Below are 21,651 nucleotides of genomic sequence, written 5' to 3'. Positions count from 1 at the left end.
AACTTACGTTCACAAAACGACTTGTTCAAGAATGTTAATTCATAGCAGCAGCTGGTAACAATCCAAATGAAAATCACTATTAACTGTGAATACCACAAATTGTGGTATGTTCCTATGATGGAATACTTAGTGAACAAGAAAAAATTGCTGGATAGATCCCAAAACTATGATGTTCTGCAAAAAAAGCCAGCCACAAAAGAGCACACACTGTGTGGTTTCACTTGTACGAAGTTCTAATGTAGGCAAAACTACTCTGTGGTAATAAAGATCTAAACAGTAGTTGTCTGTGGGAGCAGGGATAGAGGCGATTTGCTGAAAAGGGAATGACTGGACTTTCCAGCATGGTGACAATCGTCTATATCGTGCTGTTACATGGATGTTTAATTTCTCAAAACTCACCAGACTGTAAAATCCATGCAGTTTATTATATGTAAATCATACCACAATTTACAAAAAGCGTACTGGGAGAAAACCAAATATTTCAGACTATCACTTGTTTTGCATTTACCTGACCTTATTAAACAACAAACAAATGTTTACAGAAATATAAGGATATCTAGTAGCATGGAAAATGCAAAATTATAAGCCCTTAAAAAGGTCTGCAGTGTCCCCAGGGAGATACCACTAACAAATATAAAACAGTTGAAAAACACATGAGAGTAAACGATTTTTTGTTAAATCGATGGGCTGGAAGGTATATGCAAGCAAGCCTCAGAGAAGATACGCAGAGGTTAGCTGTATGTATGAGGCATCTGGGACCTGAGAAAATTTTCAAAATTCTCATATTCAAAGTGCACAAGAATTTTCCTAGGTGTTTGTAAAACTATGCCTGAATTCCAGAGATTCTAATTCCAAAAGGTCTGTGGTGAAGTCCAGGAATCTTTATACTTACCATGCCCCTAAGGTGATTCTAAATAAAGCCACAATGTAAAAAACACTATAGAGGTGATAAATAACACGGCATGTTTTAAAGATATTGAGGAGAACATCGTGATTGGGCACTGCAATTGTATCAGGGTAGATTTTCCAAAAACACTTTTCAAAGACTCTAGTCTTTCCAGATACTCTAAATAAGTTTGACAAAAGTTGAATGCTACCGTCATGTTAGTACAGCAAAAACTGAGAATTTCTGAACAAACCTGTTTAACCTGGTTTAACCCAATGTTTCCCAAAGTCATTTAATCAGAGAACCTCCTCCCTTTTTTCTTAACACCAACTAACACACCACAAAACAAACTCTGGAAAGTGATAGATGGATTACTGAAAAAATTAAGGAAGAACGAACTGGAGCAATACTATGGGCAACCATGGAAAATAAGCAAAACTTAGACTGGAAATTAAACGAAAAAAGCAAGTCAACAAAAATTCCTGAATAGGAGTCCCAAAGTGAGAAAAGAAAGAGTAGGAAAACTTATTTGAAGAAGTAGTGGCTGAAAACTTCTCTAACCTGGGGAAGAAAATAGAATTTGCAGATTCAGGAAGCACAGAGTTGCAAATCAGATGAACCTAAAGAGAGCCAAACCAAGACACATTATAGCTCAAACGGGACAGTTTAAAGAGAGAATCCTAAGAGCAGCAAAAGAAAAAACTTATTACACAAAAGGGAAACCCCATGTGGCCATTAGCAGATTTATTACCAGAACCTTTGCAGGCCAGAAGGAAAATGGCATGACATATTCAAAATGCTGAAGCTGAAAGGAAAAACCGTCCACCAAGCGTTCTCTACCCAGAAAGATTATCATTCAGAATTAGAAAAAAAAAAAAAAAAAAGATTAAGAGTGTTCCAGGCAAGCAAAAGCTAATGGAATTCATCACCACTAAACTGGCCCTACAAGACACGTTAAAGGGACTTCTCTAAACTGAAAAGAAGTGGCACTAATATTAACAAGAAAACATACCAAAGGAAAAATCTCAGGGGGAAACATAAATATACAGTAAAGGTGAGTAGAGCAACCACTTATAAATAAAGCAAATATGAAGGTTAAAAGACAGAAATAGTAAAATTAACTGAAATTACAATAATTGGTTAAGAGATGTCTGAAATAAAGAGATGTATAAGGTGACATCAAAAATATAAAAGGTGAAGGGGGAGAAAAATGTAGTTTTGGAATGTGTTCAAACTTAAGTTGCCATCAACTCAAAACAGACCATTACAAAGTAAGTTATATGTGAGCCTTACAGTGACCACACAAAAACTGACAGTAAATATGCAAAAGCAAATGAGAAAAGCATCGAAGCATAACACTAAAGGAAACCATCAAACTACGAGGAGAGAAAAAGGAGAAGAGAGAGGAATGATGAAAACAGGCAAACAATAATTAACAAAATGGCAACAGGCACATAACTATCAATATTTAAGTGAAAACAGACTATACTTTCTAATCTAAAGACAAAGGGTGGCTAAACAGATAAAAAACCCAGATCCATCTACATGCTGCCTACGAGACACTTACTTCGGGATACACACATTGTGAAAGTGAAAGGAGAGACGTTCCAAGCAAATGGAAATGAAAAGAAAGTTACACGCTGTACTCATAGCAGACAAGAGACTTTAAAACGAAGACTTTAAATTTTTTTTTTTTTTAACGTTTATTTATTTTTGGGACAGAGAGAGACAGAGCATGAACGGGGGAGGGGCAGAGAGAGAGGGAGACACAGAATCGGAAATAGGCTCCAGGCTCCGAGCCATCAGCCCAGAGCCCGACGCGGGGCTCGAACTCACAGACCGCAAGATCGTGACCTGGCTTAAGTCGGACGCTTAACCGACTGCGCCACCCAGGCGCCCCAAAACGAAGACTTTAAAAGAAGGGCAGCACATAATAATAAACAAGATTCAACAAGAAAACATTTATAAGCATATGTACATGCAACACAGGAGTACCAAAATATGCAGCAAATAAAATGAACCTAAAGGGAGAAACTGACAGCAATAATAATGAGGGACTTTAACACCCCATTTACATCAATGGATAGATCATCCTGATAGAAAACTAATAAGGAACAATTGGTCTCAAATGACACATTAGACCAGATGGACTTAACAGGTATATACAGAACGTTGCATCCCAAAGCAGCAGAATACACATTCTTCTCAAGAGCACATGAAACATTCTGCAGAACAGATCATGTTGAAACAAGTCTCAAATTCAAGAATACTGAAATCCTATCAAGCATCTTCTAGAACCACAATGGTATTACACTAGCCATTACAAGGGGGAAATAAAACTGAATAAAAACAACCCAAAATGTGGAGATTAAATACCATGCTACTAAACAACAAATTACTCATCAAAGAAATCAAATAAAAAAAAAAAAACAGCTAGAGACAAATGAAAATAGAAATACAACGTACTGAAATCTTTAGGATGCAGGAAAAGATGTTCTAAGAAGTATACCTCAAGAAACAAGAAAAATCTCAAATAAACAATCTAATTTTATATCTAAAGAAGCTAAAAAAGAGGAACAAAGCTCAAAGTCATAGGAGAAAGGAAATAATAAAGATCATAGCAGAAATAAATGAAATAGAGACAAAAAGAGGGAAGGTCAAAAAATTAAGAGCTGGATCTTTGAACAAATAAATAAGATGGACAAATGTTTAGCTAGACTAACCAAAGAAAAAAAAAAAAAGAGAGCTCTTGACTTAGAAAGAAATAGAAAATTTGGACAGCCCAATTTCTGGCAATGAAATTAAATCAGTAGGAGCACCTGGGGGGCTCAGTTAGTTAAGTGTCCAACTCCTGATTTTGGTTCAGGTCATGATCTCATGGTTCCTGAGTTAGAGCCCCACATCTATCAGTGCAGAGCCTGCTTGGAATTCTCTCTCCCTCTCTCTCTCTCTGCCTCTCCCCTACTTGTGCACGTTCTCTGAAAATAAATAAACTTTTAAAAATAAATAAAACATTGTATAAGGTTGTTTAAAAAAATTGAATTAGTAAACAAAAACGTCCCAACAAACAAAAGTCCAGGAGCAGATGGCTACATAGAGGAATTCTAACCAAATATTTAAATAAGAGTTAACGTCTATTCTCAAACTATTCCAAAAAATCAAAAGGAAGGAAAGATTCCAAATTCATTCTATGAGGCCAACATTATTCTGATACTAAAACCAGATGAAGACAATACAAAAAAAGAAAACTATAGGCAAATATCTCTGATGAATACACATGCACAAATCCTCAATAAAATATTAGCAAACAGAATCCAATAGCACATTAAAAAAAATCATTCATCACAATCATGTGGGATTTATTCCTGGGATACAAGGGTGGTTCAATATTCACAAATCAATCAACGTGATATATCACATCAATAAGAGAAAGGATAAAAGCCACAGAACCATTTCAATAGAGGCAGTAAAAACAATTGACAATTCATGAAGAAAACCCTCAAAAAAGTAGGTTTAGAGGAAATATACTTCAACATAATAAAGACCATATATGAAACCAGAGCTAACAACATACTCAGTAATGAAAAATTGAGAGCTTTTCCCCTAAGGTCAGGGGATAGGCAAGGATATCCACTCTCAACACTTTTGACATAGTATTGGAATTCCTAGCCACGTAACCGACAAGAAAAAGGAATAAAAAGTATCCAAATTGGTAAGGAAGAAGTAAAACTTTCACTATTTGCAGATGACATGATACTCTATATAGAAAACCCTAAAGACTCCACCAAAAAACTACTAGAACAGACAAATGAATTCAGTAGAGTCATAGGATACAAAATCAATGTGCAGAAATCTGTTGCACTTCTATATACTAATAAGCAGCAGAAAGAAATCAGGGAAACAATCCCACTTACAAATTATTGATAATTGATAATCTTATTAAAATAATAAGATACCAGGAATAAACCTAACCAAAGAGGTGAAAGACCCATACTCTATAAACTATAAAACACGGAGGAAAGAAACTGAAGACAACACAAATGGAAAGACATTCCATGCTCATAGGCTGACGAACAAGTATTATTAAAATGTCTACACTACTCAAAGCAATCTACAGATTTAATACAATCCTTATCAAAATACCAACAGCTATTTTCACAGAACTGGGACAAACAATTCAAAAATTTGTAAGCAACCACAAAAGACCTCGAACAGCCAAAGCAATTTTGAAAAAGAAAAGCAAGCTAGAGGAATCACAATTCCAGACTTCAAGATCCATTACAAAGCTGTAGTAATCAAAGCAGTATGGTACTGGCACAAAAACAGACAACAGATTAATGGAGCAAAATAGAATACTCAAAAATAAATACATGACTACTTGGTCAGTTAATCTTCAACAAAGCAGGAAAGAATATCCAGTTGGAAAAAAGACCGTCTCTTCAACAAGTGATGTTGGGAAAACTGGACCACTTTCTTACACCATACACAAAAATAAATTCCAAATGGATTCAAGACCTAAATGTGAGACCTGAAGCCATAAAAATCCTAGAAGACAGCACAGGCAATAACATCTCTGACACTGGTCATAGCAACATTTTTCTAGATATGTCTCCTGAGGTAAGGGAAACACAAGCAAAAATAAACTATTGAGACTACATCTAAATAAGTAGCTTCTGCACAGTGAAGGAAGCCATCAACAAAACAAAAAGACAACCTCCTGAATGAGAGAAGATATTTGCAAATAACATATCCAATAAGGGGTTAATATCCAAAACATATAAAGAATTTCTACAGTTCACCACCCCCTAAAATGTAATCCAATTAAAAATGAGCAAGTACATGAATAGACATTTTCCCAAAGAAGACATAAACCTGGCCAACAGATACATGAAAAGATGCTCAACATCACTAATCATCAGGGAAATGAAAATCAAAACCATAATCAGATATTGCCTCACACCTGTCAAATGGCTAAATAAAAAACACAAGAAATAACAGATGTTGGCAAGGATGTGGAGAAAAAAAGAACCCTTAGGCATTGTTGGTAGGAATACAAGCCGGTGCAACTACTGTGAAAACTGTGTAGGTCACTCAAAAAATTAAAATAGAAATACCATATGATCTAGTAATTCCACTACTGGTTATTTACCCAAAATGAAAACAGTAATTTGAAAAGACAGATGCACCCCTAAGTTTACTGCAGTATTCGTAATAGGCAAGCTATGGAAACAACAGATGAGTGGATAAAGATGTGTGTATACACACACACATATAATGGAATATCACTTGGCCATAAAAAAGAATGATATTGTGCCATTTGCAACAACATGGATCTACAAGTTATAATGCTAAGGGAAATAAATCAGTCACAGAAAGACAAATACCATATGATTTCACTCATACGTGGAATTTAAGAAACAAAACAAATGAACAAAGAAAAAAAGAAACAAAACACAGATTCTTAAATATAGAGAACTGGTGATTGCCAGAGGGGAGGTTGGTGGGGTGGAGGTGAAACAGATAAAGGGGTTAAGAATACATTATCATGATGAGCTCTAAATAATGTATAGAATTGTTAAATCACTATAGTGTACACATGAAACTAATATAACTGTATGTCAACTTTACTAGAATAAAAAATAGTAAAAAAAAAAAAAAATCTGTCAAATCCAAAAAAAGGGCTCAGAGAAACAAAATGAGAAATGAGACGTTACAAATGACACACCAAATTATAAGACACTACTACAAACAATTATATGCCAACAAATTGGACAACCTAGAAGAAATGAATAACTTTGTAGACATATACATTCCTCCAAGACTGAGTCATGAAGAAACAGAAAATTTGAATAGATCAATCACTAGTAAGAAGATTGAATCAGTAATCAGAACCTCCCAACAAACAAAAGTCTAGGACCAGATGGCTTACTGGTGAATTCTACCAAACATTTAAAGAAGATTTAATACTTATCCTTCTCAACTCTTCCAAAAACTTGAAGAAGGAACACTTCCAAAATAATTTTATGATGCCACCAAGCTGACAAGAACACCACAGAAAAAGAAAATTACAGGCCATTATCAGTGATTAAAATTAATGCAAAAATCCTCAACAAAATATTATTTAACTGAATTCAACAATACAGTAAAAGGTTCATGCATGATGATCAAATGGGATTTATTCCAGGGATGCAGGGATGATTAAACAACCAATCGATCCAATCAACATGATACACCACATTAACAAAACAGGATAAAAATCATATGATAATCTCATTAGATTTGGGTTTGACAAAAGTCAACATCCATGTATGACAAAAACTGTTAAAGTAGATACGAAGGGAATGCACTTAAACATAAAGAGGCCACATATGACAGACCTGTAGCTAGCATCATACTCAGTGGCAAAAACCTGAGAGCATTTCCTCTATGATCAGGAATAAGATAAGGATGCCCATTCTCACCACTTTACTGATCATAGTACTGGAAATCCTAGTCACAGCTATTAGGCAAGAAAAAGAAATAAAAGGCATCCAAATTGGAAAGAAAGAAATAAAATGTCACTATTTGTAGATGACATGGTACTACATACAAAAAACTAAAGATTCCACAAAAGACCTGTTAGAACTAATAAAAGAATTCAGTAACTTAGCAAGATACAAAACCAACATACAGAAATTTGTGGCATTTCTATAAATTAATTAGGATTTATCAGAAAGAGAAAATAAGAAAATAATCCAATTTACAATTGCATCAAAAATAAAATATTGGGGAATAAATTTAATGAAGGAGGTGAAAGATCTATACACTCTAAGACCCTGATAAAAGAAAGAAACAAATAAATGGGAAGATATACCATGATCATGGATTGGAAGAATAATATTATTAAAATATCCATACTCCCCAAAGCAATCTACAGATTCAATGTAATCCCTATCAAAATCCCAATGGCATTTTTCCATCCAATTAGACCAAGTAATCCTAAAATTGTAGAAAACCACAAAAGATCCCAAATAGCCAAAGCAATCTTAAGAAAGGAGAAAAATGCTGGAACATGCTCCCTGATTTCAAACTATAGGACAAAACTACAGTAATCAAAACAGTACAATGGCGGCATAAAAACGGATATACACACACTGATGGACCAGAAATGAATCAAACCCATACATATATGGACAATTTACAACAAAGGAGCCAAGAACATTCAATGGAGAATGAATGAGTCTCTTTACTAAATGGTGCTGGGAAAGCTGGTTAGACACAGGCAAAAGAATGAAACTAGACCAGTATCTTTCACCATACATAGAAATTAACTCAAAATGGATTAAAAATGTGAATTTAAGACCTGAAATCACAAATTCCTAAGAGAAAACATAGATGGTTAACTCCTCAACACAGGTTTTAGCAGTATTTTTGTGGATCTGACTCCAAAAGCAAGAAAAAGAGCAATAATAAACAAATGGGATTGCATCAAACTAAAGAGCTTCTGCACAGTATAAGGAATCATCAAAACAAAAAGGCAACCTACCGAATGGGAGATTTTTGCAAATCATGTATCTGACAAGGGATTAATATCCAAGATATATAAAGAAGTCCTACAACTCAACAACAAAAAAACCTAATTAGAAAATGGGCAGAGGATCTGAATAGACATTTTTCCAAAGACATACAGATGGCCAACAGGAACATAAAAAGGTGCTCAGTATCACTAATCAGGGAGATATAAATCAAAACCACAATGAGGTATCATCTCACAATGGTTAGAATGGCTACTATCAAAAAGACACAAAATAACAAGTGTTAGAGAGGATGTAAAGAAAAGTGAACTGTTGGTGTTAAAGCCACTATGGAAAACAGTATGGAGATTCTTTGACAAATTAAGAACAGAATACCACATCATGCAGCTATTCTACTTCTGGGTATGTATCTTTAGAATGCAAAAACACTGATTTGAAAAGATTTGCATTCCTATGTACATTGTTATGCATTCCTATGTACATGTAGCATTCTTTACATAGCATTCTTTACATAGCATCCTATGTACATATGCATTCCTATGTACATGTAGCATTATTTACAATAGCTGAGAAACGGAAACAACTTAAATGTCCATTAAGAGATGAATGAAGATACAGTATACATATGCCATGGACTACCACTTAGCCAAAAAAAATGATATCTTGCCATTTGTGACATCAATGGACCATGAAGGTATTATGGTAAGTGAAATAAGTCAGATGGAGAAATGCAAACATTGTATGACTTCACTCAAATGTGGAATCTCAAAAAAACAAAAAACAAAAAAACAAAAAACAGATAGACATGAACACACAAAACAAAAGGAAAACAAATTCCCAGATATGGAGAACAGATTGGTGGTTACCAGAGAGGAAGGGGTCTGGATAAAATGAGGGAAGGAGGCACTGTATGGTGATGAATGGTAAATAGACTTTTAGTGGTGATCTCTTTGTAGTGTATACTAATGTTGGATTATAATGTTGTACACTGAAACTTATATATGTTATATACCCATTTTGTTTCAATTAAAAAAAATTTCTGAGCAGGAATATCATGATAACAATATTTAATTAAGGATGGTTAGTCTGGCTGCAAACAAACTATTAAAAACACCTAAATTTAGGGGTGCCTGGGTGGCGCAGTCGGTTAAGCGTCCGACTTCAGCCAGGTCACGATCTCGCGGTCCGTGAGTTCGAGCCCCGCGTCAGGCCCTGGGCTGAAGGCTCAGAGCCTGGAGCCTGTTTCCGATTCTGTCTCTCCCTCTCTCTCTGCCCCTCCCCCGTTCATGCTCTGTCTCTCTCTGTCCCAAAAATAAATAAACGTTGAAAAAAAAATTTTTTTAAACACCTAAATTTAAGCAAAAATAATGCTTTTAAATATCTGTGAATGAAATAGTTTGATTTCAGTAAAAACTCAATATACTAAGTATATGAACCTTAAAACCACTTGTCAAACTGCTGCTAAAGTTGACTCATGGACTCCTTATGCTCTTTCCCAAGATTCCAAAAAAGCATTTTTAAAAAGACCTATGTCTTAGACGTGCCTTGAACTATTATAGTTGGTAAACCAGTTACCTTTTCTACTTCTAGCTTTGCAGGTGCAAAATCTTCATCAAGGGCTAGGCATTGAAGAAAGAGTTGTAAGGCATCACCTAAAAAACCAGCATCATGGAGTACTTTTCCTTTCCTGAAGTAGACCTTCAATGAAAGCACACATACACAACCTTTACTAACAGAATTATTTCTTAGAAATCCATATCAAGGAAAATAAAAATGGTCTGCTTGGAAATGTGCATTTTGAAACTCTAAATGACTCTGAGAATCCGAAGCATTTCAAAGGTATATTTACACACTTCCCTGGAGAAGCACTTCTGGGAAAATGACTTCAAAATCAAATTTCTAATTATATCACTTCAGTAATAAATCTAGAGATTCTTTTTTTTTTTTTTTAACAGTTTTAAAGTTGTGCATACAGATTATTTCCCTTGTTAATATATATTTGCCTTGGGCATCATGGGATTCTGTATCATTTTCCTTATTAATTTAGAATTTTTACAACATCCTTACTATTGTGTCCTCAAAAGCATGGTTTTGAACGGGAAGAAATTATATAAAATAGTAACTTCTGGCTTAAAAGGACATATATGAGACATGAACTGATTTGCCTTGGCAATTTAATAAAAAGGAGAATTAATAAACTGATTACTTATAATATACTTGCCTCAAGTCTTTTTTAAAACCATATGGGCAAGGCAACCTCCACTGTTCCCATTTACTGCATTAAATCACTGCCTAATCTGATCCCCATCGTCATGCCTCAATTTACAGCCTGAAGGACCTCTTCTCTTTCCATCAATAAACTTCCTTCATCAGTTTTCAGTTTGGCTCCACCTTTACAATGTGACCAGTTTTATGTGACGAAATTCTGTATAATAAGATCTCTTATTTTTTTTTTTCCCCTCTGTGCCTGAATTCAGGCTGTTCTTTAGTTAGGAAATAGAGGTCTCTTATAATTAAAAAAATTGTTAGATAGCCATCCACTCAAAATATTAACCCTAGATTTCTAGAGCTCCATATACTTTAAGAGTCAATCAATCTATTCTGTTAAAACTTATAACCATAACTTAATGCATGCTCCCTACAGGTTAAACTTGAAACGTATGCAAATGTGAAACAGTAACTTTACCTCAGGCCAGTTTGGCAGTTCCAAGAGAACTGCATTTAAATCTTCTATGGCTGCTTTAAACTCTTGGAGACCAGCATATGATTCCGCTCGGTAAATTTTGAGAGTCACATCGCTGGGCTCTGAAACACATGTTTTATAAAGGTTTATTTTAAAAATATTATTGTATAATCTACAAAATACATACCAGATTAAGAACTGACTTAGGGATTCCAGCCAATAACCACCAAAGTACAATACAGGTGCAACCCATTTACATGTTGAGTTTTATCTAGAAGTTTTATCACATGACTATTAAGTAGACATTGTGAGCACAGGAAATGATGGTTTTTAAGTACTGGAAATATTTTATAATATGAATAATCACCTTAAAGAAAATGAATGTTTTCTTAAAATAGGGCATTCTATACAAATTTGAAAAATGGGTCTTAGATGTTTAAAGATTTATCTTTCAATGATAAATCTTATGCTATGATAAATCTTAATTTTTTATACCTTAAATTCTAAGTCCTTACTTATAAACAACCATATATGTAACTAGTGCACAGTGTACAAAGACTGACCAAGACGGTCTTAGGCTCAAACTAGTAACAAAGACTAACCAAGGCTCAAACTTAGGAGGGTATACAATGGTCCTGATTCTGGAGGAAATGGGGTGAGAATTTAAGAGGTCAAAATTTGAATTCCTGCCATTTGCAAACACTGGTATTGGATCATCCCAAAACAGATTTAATTTCAAGTATTTCTGAGGAAAAAAGCTTTGTCGATAATTTCACTACTACCCTCTACATCTTTACCTGAGAAACCAAAGTAGTATTCAATAGCATTCAGAATTTTGGTTAGCTTGTTCACCTATATGATACTATAATCAATTACTGTAGGTACACAGATCGTAAAACTGAAGTCTGAGCCAGAAACTAATTTTCAGTGCATCTAGACAAAATTAATCTGACTTTTCTTTTAAAGCTATTCATCTTTGAAGCCTTCAAAAATGTATGCTTACCAACTAAAGCTTTCATCATGAAAAGGGCATAAAGACCCATAATGCCTCATTAAAAAGACAAAAAAAACCCACTAATAAAACTCCCCAAGAGCTCCTTGGTTTACTCTAGTTTTTAAAGGACTGCTTTCCTACAGGTAAGTCTCAACAATGAAATTGGCCTTTTTCAGCTGATGCTTAAGAATTGGAACTAAGTATCTCAGGAAAATATTTCATGCTTCCCAAATAAAAAAGACATGTCTAGAATATTTTGTCTTTTGTTTCTTAAAGTAATAGAATTGGAAACCATTATCTCTGAACAAAAGCACATGGAAAGTGAAAGCTCAGCATGATTCATCATCAGGCAAGAATGAAGAGTCCTGGCACAAGGCTTGACCCTGTAGGTGTTCAAAAGATTTTGTTTTATCCCCATTTTATCCCTTGAAGAGCTTACAATCTAATTAGAAATGTTCATTTTATTGTGAAATGGGATCATGTAATCCTCATTTGACAAACACAACTGGAGTTCAGAAAACGGAGAGCAGCGTGCCAAAATAGTCCAAGAATGAGTAGTCAACGCAAAAGCATCTAAAACCCTGAGCCGCAAAGGACTGCTCACCCAGAGCTGGGGTGCTTCCAGTAGCCTCCTTAAGACCCCCTCCTCTGCTCCAGCACCTCAGAGAGAGGGAGTTCACTGTTGCAAATCCTTGACTTTGCCAACTTTACATCCTTCATTTCTTCAATCTGACCCTGGTCTTTTCCAATCTTACTGCTAACAGCTTTTGTTAAGGGTCCAGACCCACATCTCTATGATTTTTGCAACAGCTTGCTAACTGCTCTCACTGCCTCCATCCGGTTTTACCCTACCATATCCTCACCATCCACAAGATCAGATGGGTATTTAGTACAACAGACCAATCCCTACACACCCGGCATCTGCCTATCCCTCCAGCCTTTCTTCCTGCATGGTCAACCTCCCCCTTTGGGCTCCAGTAATACCTAAGCTCACCCTGCCCCACATGTGCCATTCTATTTCATGCCTCCTTCCTTTGCTCACAGAAGTCCCTCCTTGTCACAGCTCTGCTTCAGTGCCGCTCTGCTGCCCCATGGTCTGGGGAACGGTTTCTCATCCAGCACGACTCCGCTCAGCAGTCTCTTCTCAAGATGCTTTAGTCTGAGCCCGCCTTCACTTGGCACATTGCAAGGATCAGGAGCGGCAGCCCTGAGGTCACACCGCCTGGGTTCAACCCCAGGCTCCTCCACTTGCTCGGCATGACTGGGACAAACTGCCAAACACCTCTGTACTGTTTCCTCAGCTATAAAATTGAGGATTTAAAAAAAAAAAAATTATTTGTGTTTAAGAAACACCACTTGGTGTATACTATTCTAGATGACTTACACCTTCAGAACAATCCTAGTTGGGTCTAGCATTATCCACATTCTCATAGATAAGGAAACCAAGCACAGAATTTAAGTACCTGGCCCATGATATAAAAACTGAGAAGTGGAGGATTCAAGATTCTCTCAGGCAGTCTGGCTCCAGGGTACTCGCTTGCACTTCTATGCAGATAACAGCATTTACCTCCCAGGACTACTCCAGTGCAAGTTAATGTATGCAAAACACAACAGACTTGGTACCTTGCAAGTGTTCGCTGTATGATCATGTTCCTTCACTCTATGTGCACTGCATTCATTTTAAAATCTATTTTTGAGCTCCCTCCATTATTTCCTGTCTTTGTGTTCTCAAATCCCGGCTTTGCTAAATGTTTGCCGAACAAGGGGAAATTCATTAAAATCTGTCCTCTTATGCTCCTTAATTCATTGCTCCCATTTTCTCTTAGACCTAGTAATATCATGAGTCATCAGGCAAATTTAAAAAATGAAATAAAATTCTGCTACACATCTGAGGAAATCAGGTCTTTAGCAATCTGAGGAATTTCATGGGCTGAGGAACGTTCTCCGGAGTTCCAATTCCTCATCTTTGTTCTAATCCTTAGGGGTAAATGGTCAGTAATGGGTCTATGGGTTGTTTCCTTAGTTCATCTTCAAGAAACTTTGTTTCAGATTATAAAAGTTATAAAATGTTTACTTATAAAAATTTGAAAAATACACAATATTAAGAAATAAAAACCTTTCTCCCCATCATAAAGAAATAACTAGTATTGGCATAAAACATACCTTTCTCCTCTGTGTGTAGATTATATTTGTAATTTTATAGTTTTATGAAATCTACCATATATACAGTTTATAACCTGCTTTTTTGCCAGTCATTAAATTCACATGATTTTTAATGGTCGCAAAGTATTCTACCATGCTCACAATTTAAAAATGTCCAACTCAGCATTTACTTCCAATGTTTGCTAATATAAAAAGTACTATCATGAACATCTATCTGTATGCCTTTACATTATCTGCTTATTTCCTTAGTCACAGTCTACAAAGATGAATGGCAAAGTTTTCAATACATTCTGCTAACCCTCCTTTAATAAAAACTTATTTTATATTCCCACAAGCTATGTATTTTTGTTTCCTGGAAAAATACAAAAAAATTTATTTTAATGTGCTTAAACTTTAATAAGTTTGACCTTTACAATATATATTTATTGATTACTTAGATTGTGTATGCATAAGAATAAACCTTCCATGTTCATAATCTTTTACTTGTTCTTCGGAGTGTTTTTTTCTTGGATTTCTGTATTGAGCTATTTCAACAATTTCAGCAGCTAACCAAAATGCCAAATTTCTTTGCTTTGATTACTTTTTCAAGTTCAGTATGGTAGGACTTTGTTATCATAAACTAAAAGCTGCCAATTGACAAGTTATTAGGCAGTGATTAATAAAGTCCAGGAATAGTAACTGGCATACTTAAGATCATAACCACTGGATTCAGAACATCTGGTTGAGATCCACTTTGGACAGTCTATCTTACTCTTTAAACCTCAGTCTCTTCGAGGACCTAGAGAATGCTGGTGACACATCTTCTGACTGTTGTGAAGACTACGTAAGACCACGCATGTTGACAACACAATGCCTGCCACACAAATGCTCACTCAATAAACGTTAGTATTACAAAACATTTCTAAATAAGTTGGATAGCAGTGAGATTTGCTCTTGATACAAGGCATTAGGAAAAGTACTTTCTTTTATCCAAATAGATCTTTGCCAGTGAGCAACATCTTTAGGGATCAGTAGTGCAGACTGAACAAAAGGAGAAGAGGGGCGCCTGGGTGGCTCGGTCAGTTAAGCGCCAGACCCTTGATCTTGGCTCAGGTCATGATCTCTGGGTCTGGGAGTTTGGCCCGCATCTGGCTCTGCACTGGCAGCATGGAACCTGCTTGGGATTCTGTCTCTCTCTCTGCCCCAAACCCTAATGTATGTACGTGGCATGCGCACACACACTCTCTCAAAATAAATAAGTTAAAAAAAAAAGAGGGACGCCTGGGTGGCTCACTCGGCTAAGAGTCCAACTTCAGCTCAGGTCATGATCTCACGGTTGGTGAGTTTGAGCCCTGTGTCGGGCTCTGTGCTGACAGCTCAGAGCCTGGGGCCTGTTTCAGATTCTGTGAGACCCTCTCTCTCTGCCCCTTCCCGACTCGTGCTCTCTCTCTCTCAAAAATAAATAAACATTTAAAAAAAAGAGAGAGAGAGAGAGAGAGGAAGGTGAAGAAGAAGAAAAAAAAAAGAGAGGGAGGAGAAGAAAAAAAAAAGACTGATCCTATTCTACCAAAGTGGGGGAAATCTGAACAGAAGTTTCCGTATTGCATTTTAGAGTCTAAGTCATTCATCTTGTACAGTAAAACACAGCACAATTTTGAAAAATATCTCTCCAATGCGAGTGGTAGAATACTATATAAATTCATTTAAAATTTCACACGAATATATCTAAGCCTCTTAGAAATATTCCACTAAACAGAAAAACAATTCTGAATATACCAAAGGTTAATGTACAAATAACTAGAAATCTAAGACAATGGAGTTTTGGTAAATTTTTCATTGTCTGATGAATCAAAAAAGATAAAAAATGGCATTATTTAAAACAGAAAATATAATATTTACATAACCCCTTTTCCCATCTTCTGTATCAATAAGAGTATGCCATTTAACTGATCCTTGTAGTGATGCTGAGGCACTGCAAAAATCCTCAAGCTTAAGTTAAAGTAACATCCTTAAAGAAAGGATGAATCAAAGATCTACCATGTTATAGGGTCTGTTTGTTAGAAGTCAATTTAGCAATATAAACCCCTGTTGTAGTGATTTTCAATAAATACCAATTTGCTACAATTTTAAAGGAAACACACAAAAAAATACACATTCTGTAAGGACAGATATTTTATTTTGTTCACTTCTATATTTCCAGCACCTAAAACAATGCCGTTTATGTACTAAGTACTCAGTAAGTATCTGCTGAAAAGACAGTATGGATACTTGAGATTTGATTTATATGCTAATTTTTTTTGAAAGAGGGAGAGGGACAGAGGGAGAGAGAATCTTAAGCAGGCTCCACACTAAGTGCGGAGCCCAAGGGTGTCGGACCCAGGGCTGGATCCCAGGGCCCCGGGATCGTGACCTGAGCTGAAATCAAGAGTTAGATGTTCAACCAACTGACCCACCCAGGGGCCCCTATATGCTAATTTTTTATATCAATTTTAGTCTTAGAAGCAATATCCACTGCTTCTACCTTTCGGTTCCAACTTGGTTATTTACTTGCCTCAAGAAAGTCACTGAAAAGTCTTGGAGCTCCCATGTTCAGTCTGTAAATTAGCAATGCGAAAGCTGCCCTCCTAAATCACATGAGCTTTTCTAAGGATCAGTTAAGATAATGGAAATGAAAATATTTTGTCAACTAGGAAACATCATATAAACGTCCAAGTGTTTACAGTTTCAAGTGTCTTACAGAGTAAGTTAGGACACGCAGAAGTTTACTGATAAAATAAATTGAAATTTCTTCACATTAACCTAGTTAAGATATTAAACACCTTCATATCTTTAAATGTATTCAGTAGATACCTATAATCTGACTATTCTTTTTATAACTAAAGCCTTGCAGTATCTGTATTTTATCAATGTAGGCTAAAAATGTTACTAATTCACATATACAGGCTAGAATCAAGATTCAACCCTCACTCGGGTAATATTATTAATGTGGTAGACAGAAAAGAACAGGACTTGACATTACAAAGTTTAGATTTTAATTTTAGCCAAATCGCCTTCTGGCTGTAGCACAACTTTCATATTTTAAAAACATTTTTGTTACTATTTACTAGGCATTTATTCTCCCAACAGCCCTAGGTAGCTGTTACTACTGGTATCTATCTTGCAGATACCATTCTCGCTTTTTCAGATAAGGAAACCGAAACAGACAGGTTAGACAACAGGCCCAAGGTCAGAGAGTAAGTGGAAGGTTGCCCTGGGATTCAAACTGAGGCAGTCAGCTAGCTTTAACCACTAGGCACACTGCACCTCCACTTCTAGATGCCTCAGTTTCCTTCTGAGGATTCTTTGTGAAGACCAAATGATATAAAAATTTTTTTTAAATGCTTAACAGGTAAGAACTACATAATTAATTTTAAAGACAAAAATTTACAAGTATTTTAAATACACTATTCTCCTCTTATGACCTTTATTTTTTTCTTTTAATCAGTTCAAACTGTTACTTATACGTTTCTTTGGGTGAGAGGGGTGTACACAGGGAAGAGGCAAGCCAGCGTACAAATTTATTAAAAATAAAAGGAAAATAGCATAGCAAAGTGAGATCACTTCAACAGGCTCCTATGTATAAAGATTCCATGTAAAAAAGACTTTTACATAATATTCCTGAATACTAAAGAGACAGAAAGTTATGAAACATCTGAGAGTTAATACCAAAAGATCAATAGATTAAATGTTATCTAAATATATTTCAATTCAACAGAAACTTATGTAATCTCAATGGGAAACTTCTGATTTTGGCAAAGGTTTTCAAGCTTGCCTTTCTTGTCAACAGGGATAAATTTGGACGGGTGTGGGCTAACTGTAGACTAGATTATCTTTTTCTAGTTAATAGTATTTAGTTCTTTCATCATAAGAATTCTATGAAGAAATTATAGTGGTCTTTCTTCTCATCAGCAATAATGAAAAGTATCTATCATTAGTAACCACAGAACTGTACAATTATATAAATACATTTCAAATGCCTATCTAGTGAACTAGCTGACTCCGAAAAGTCAAAGCCTAATAATACAGATATATAACTCTACTAAACATTTTTATTTACCCCATATATTGTTAAACACTTGGTATCTATAGTTGACCAATTACAATTTGTTAACTGTAAGGTGTTTTTTTTTTTTTTCCTTCCCACTTTGCACTAAAAATTTAAGGGATGAAAAAATTTTTTCTTCATTAGTAACATTCAGACACACTTTTCAGTATGGAATTCATGACTTTTGAAAGACCTCAGAGAATAAGGGAAAAGAAGCTAATGAGGTGAAAGTCAAAAGACTTGAGTTCTAGTTCTGCCAAAGTAAGACTTAAGTAGCTAAATAGGCAAAATCCCTGTGGGCAGTCCATGCAAATTGGAAAAAGGAGAGAAAAGGTCTTTTTTTTTTTTTCCTGTTAAAAAAAATGTCTTTAACCCAAGGCCCAGAGTCTTCCTTAATTAAAAGATTACTGGTTAGAGAATATTAAGCCAGACCTTAATTAGTAAATGTGCTCACTGTTCTGTAGATTAGGATATGAATTTTTATGAAGTGTCTAATTTAAGAGGTCAAATTAGTAATTAATACTGCATAGTGCTGTCCATAAATTTCATCCTTTGTTTTATACGAGTGACAGGAAGGAAGGAAGGAAGGAAGGAAGGAAGGAAGGAAGGAAGGAAGGAAGGAAGGAGAAAGAAAGAAGGAAAGAAAGAAAGAAAGGGAAAGAAAGAAAGAAAGAAAGAAAGAAAGAAAGAAAGAAAGAAAGAAAGAAAGAAAAAAACTTCCCTGGAAATTTGTATCAAACACTTTTCATTGGGTGAGCTATAAGGGCAGAATGGGCCCTGGTGCAACATTTAGGAGAAATGGAGAATATGATGTTGCCTCTAAAACCAGCTAGCTGTGTGACTTTGGACAAGTCATTTCACTGCCCTAGCTTCTGCTTCATTGTTGAAATGAGGCCCATGGCCTAGATGGTTTGTGCTTCCTTACTCATGCTCCATTTACCCAGAGAGGCAGAGCTGTCTGTATTAGAATTCTGTATTCCAAATACTGTTGTTCTCTTTCCTTCTATCATTCTATTCCATTTTATAACTGCCTACACTTCCCATAAAGATACTGAAAGACTATGAACATGTGCCAAGTTTATGTTTTGAACTCCAAAGGTATTAAGTAACTCAATGTATTGTCACTAGTTCAAAATGACTAAGCACTTAGGATAAAAGACCTGCAAAAAGATCGTTTTGGTGACACAGTTTATAAATTTACCTAATACCGGTTTATATTTTAGACGTCTGTTTTCTCGGGGATAATTCCCTCAAGCATTATTTCATGCCAATAAAGACACTACTCTTGCAATATACTTATTTAACACAAGGTTTAACAGTGACACTATTGACATTTTGGGCCTGACAACTGTGCGGGAGGCTGTCCTGTGCGCTGTAGGATGTTAGCATCCCTAGCCTCTACCCACCACATGTACCAACCAACACTACACCCACAAGGGGTGTCTCCAGTTATCACCAGATATTGCTCTAGATAATGTCCCTCGGGGCGGGGGGGCTGCTAAAATACCTCTGGTAGAGAACCACCGATTGACTTAAAGTAGTCTTCATTTCACCTAGCTAAGTCCGGCAGGGTCCCCTTTGGCAGCCCGAACCCACCTTAAGAGTGCTAACCTAGGTTAGGAAGCTGCTTCTTGGAAGCAAAGAAACAAACAAAAGACCTAAAAGGCTTTTCCCCACAGCTTGATCAAGAGTGGAAAGGCAAACAAAAGCGTGTCAAAGAACTCGATCAGAGACTACCTCTTTTTCTTTACCGAGAACTAGGAGTGCTCGGAAAGTAAGCACACGTGTGTTTATGAAATAAGTATTATTTGAAATAGGCAGGTAAACCATCAAGAGCAACCAAGGTTGCAGACGTTTCAGGTAAGACCTAACACCCCCGGGCAGCTCCGACACCCGCCCCAAGCCCAGTGGCCGGCGGGGCCTCCCGGAGCTGGGTGCGGGCGCCGAGCTCCCGCCACGCCCACCGGACGTCACCCGTTACACAACCCCCCCCCCCACCCAGCTTATGCAATTCTGCCCTCCCGCGGCTTCAATTGCCCCAATGACTTTCGTGCGAGACGACGGTAAACGTTGCACGCCTATCCTCCGGTGGAGAGATCCTCTCCCCGCCCCGGCTGTCGTTTGCCGGCGGCGGGCCCGGCCCGGCCGGCCAATTACCGGAAAGAGCGCGGCAGGAAGCGAGCGGCCGCTCGGGCTCGCCCAACTTCCACCCCATCCCGCGCTCCGGCGGCCTCCACCCGGCCACCCGCTCCGCTCGGGACGCCCGCTTCAGACCGCAGGGCCGCGGCCAAGGGAACCCCGAGCCTGCGCGCCCCTCCCCGCGCCGCGTCACAGTCGGCTCCGAAGGCGATCCCCATTGTGACCGAAGCACCCCGGGGCGCCGCCCCCTCCCACACCCTCGAGGACCCCGAAACCCCACGCACGGGAGTCAGGCAGCCTCGGGGAGGCAGAGACGCCGGGCAGCCAGCCCGTCGGGGAAAGGAGGGTGGGGTCGCCGGGGCCCACGCCGCATCCCCGCGCGGTCACCTGCTCGAAGCGCCTCGCAGGCGGCGGCCAGGGCCTCCCGGTAGCGCCCCTGGTGCAGCAGCTCCCCGAGCCGGCCGGCCGCGCGGGCTCGCTCCCGCTGGCCCGGGAACCACTTCTCGGCCAGGTGGTTGAGGACGACGCTGGTTCTGAAGCCCGAGGCGGCGATGGCGGCGGCCAGAGGCGGCGGCCGCGGGGTGGTGCCCTCAGCATCTGTGGCGGCGGCGGGCGGCAGCCGGTCCCGGCAGAGGCGGCAGCGGGCGCGGAGCTCTCTCCGCAGGCAGCGACGGCAGTAGCTGTGGCCGCAGGGCACGGTCACCGGCTCGCTCAGGAAGCCCCGGCAGCCCAGGCAGCTGAGCAGCCCGCCTGCGCCGGGGTCCGCGCTCGCTCCGAGGGTCGCGCTCCAGCCCAGCCCGTGGCGAAGCCGGTAGTTGAGCACCAGGCAGTCCACCAAGGTGCCGAGGCACTCGGGCCTGACCGGGGCCCCGCGGCGCAGCGCCGCCGCGTACGCCTCCAGAGCTCCCTTCAGGTGGCCGCCCAGCGCCAGCAGCTCGCCGCGGCGGAGCAGCAGCTCCCAGCGCTCCGACTCCGCCGCCGCGCGCTCCAGCCGGTCGCCGCTGCCGCCGCCCACTTCCCAGAACCGGCCCCGGCTCCGCGGCGTGGGGGCCATCTCCCGGCTCCCTCCGGGGGAGCTCCTCGCCACGACCGGAGAAGACATGGCCCGCGGAGGGCTGCTCCTCCGCCGCCGCCCGCCGCCACGGTCGCGGAGCCTCCGGGGCGCGCGGCTCCGCACGCGGCCCGCGAGCTGGGGGGCGTGGCGCGCGG

At 38.7% G+C, this 21,651-nt stretch overlaps 1 protein-coding gene across 2 annotated transcripts in view; it reads right to left on the bottom strand.

The window, feature by feature from the left end:
- LONRF1 (LON peptidase N-terminal domain and ring finger 1) overlaps positions 1 to 21,627 on the bottom strand; it is a 37,962-nt gene extending 16,335 nt beyond the window's left edge. Inside the window, exons 1-3 of one of the 2 annotated variants that reach the window (XM_040490132.1) lie at positions 20,830 to 21,627; positions 11,087 to 11,205; positions 9,976 to 10,098 (exon numbers count right to left, since the gene is read on the bottom strand). In XM_040490132.1, coding sequence (XP_040346066.1) covers positions 9,976 to 10,098; positions 11,087 to 11,205; positions 20,830 to 21,544 — 957 coding nt within the window. In that variant the 5' untranslated portion in view covers positions 21,545 to 21,627. The remainder of the gene's footprint in view (positions 1 to 9,975; positions 10,099 to 11,086; positions 11,206 to 20,829) is intronic. The other variant, XM_040490131.1, reaches the window with a different exon arrangement.
- Positions 21,628 to 21,651: the final 24 nt, after the last annotated feature.

This window comes from Herpailurus yagouaroundi, unplaced genomic scaffold (genome assembly GCF_014898765.1).
Source record: "Herpailurus yagouaroundi ecotype Mexico unplaced genomic scaffold, PumYag 181, whole genome shotgun sequence".
NCBI classification, from domain to species: domain Eukaryota; kingdom Metazoa; phylum Chordata; class Mammalia; order Carnivora; family Felidae; genus Herpailurus; species Herpailurus yagouaroundi.
The sequence above is the reverse complement of the archived record's forward strand: the minus strand, read 5'-3'. Positions and strand labels throughout refer to the sequence as shown.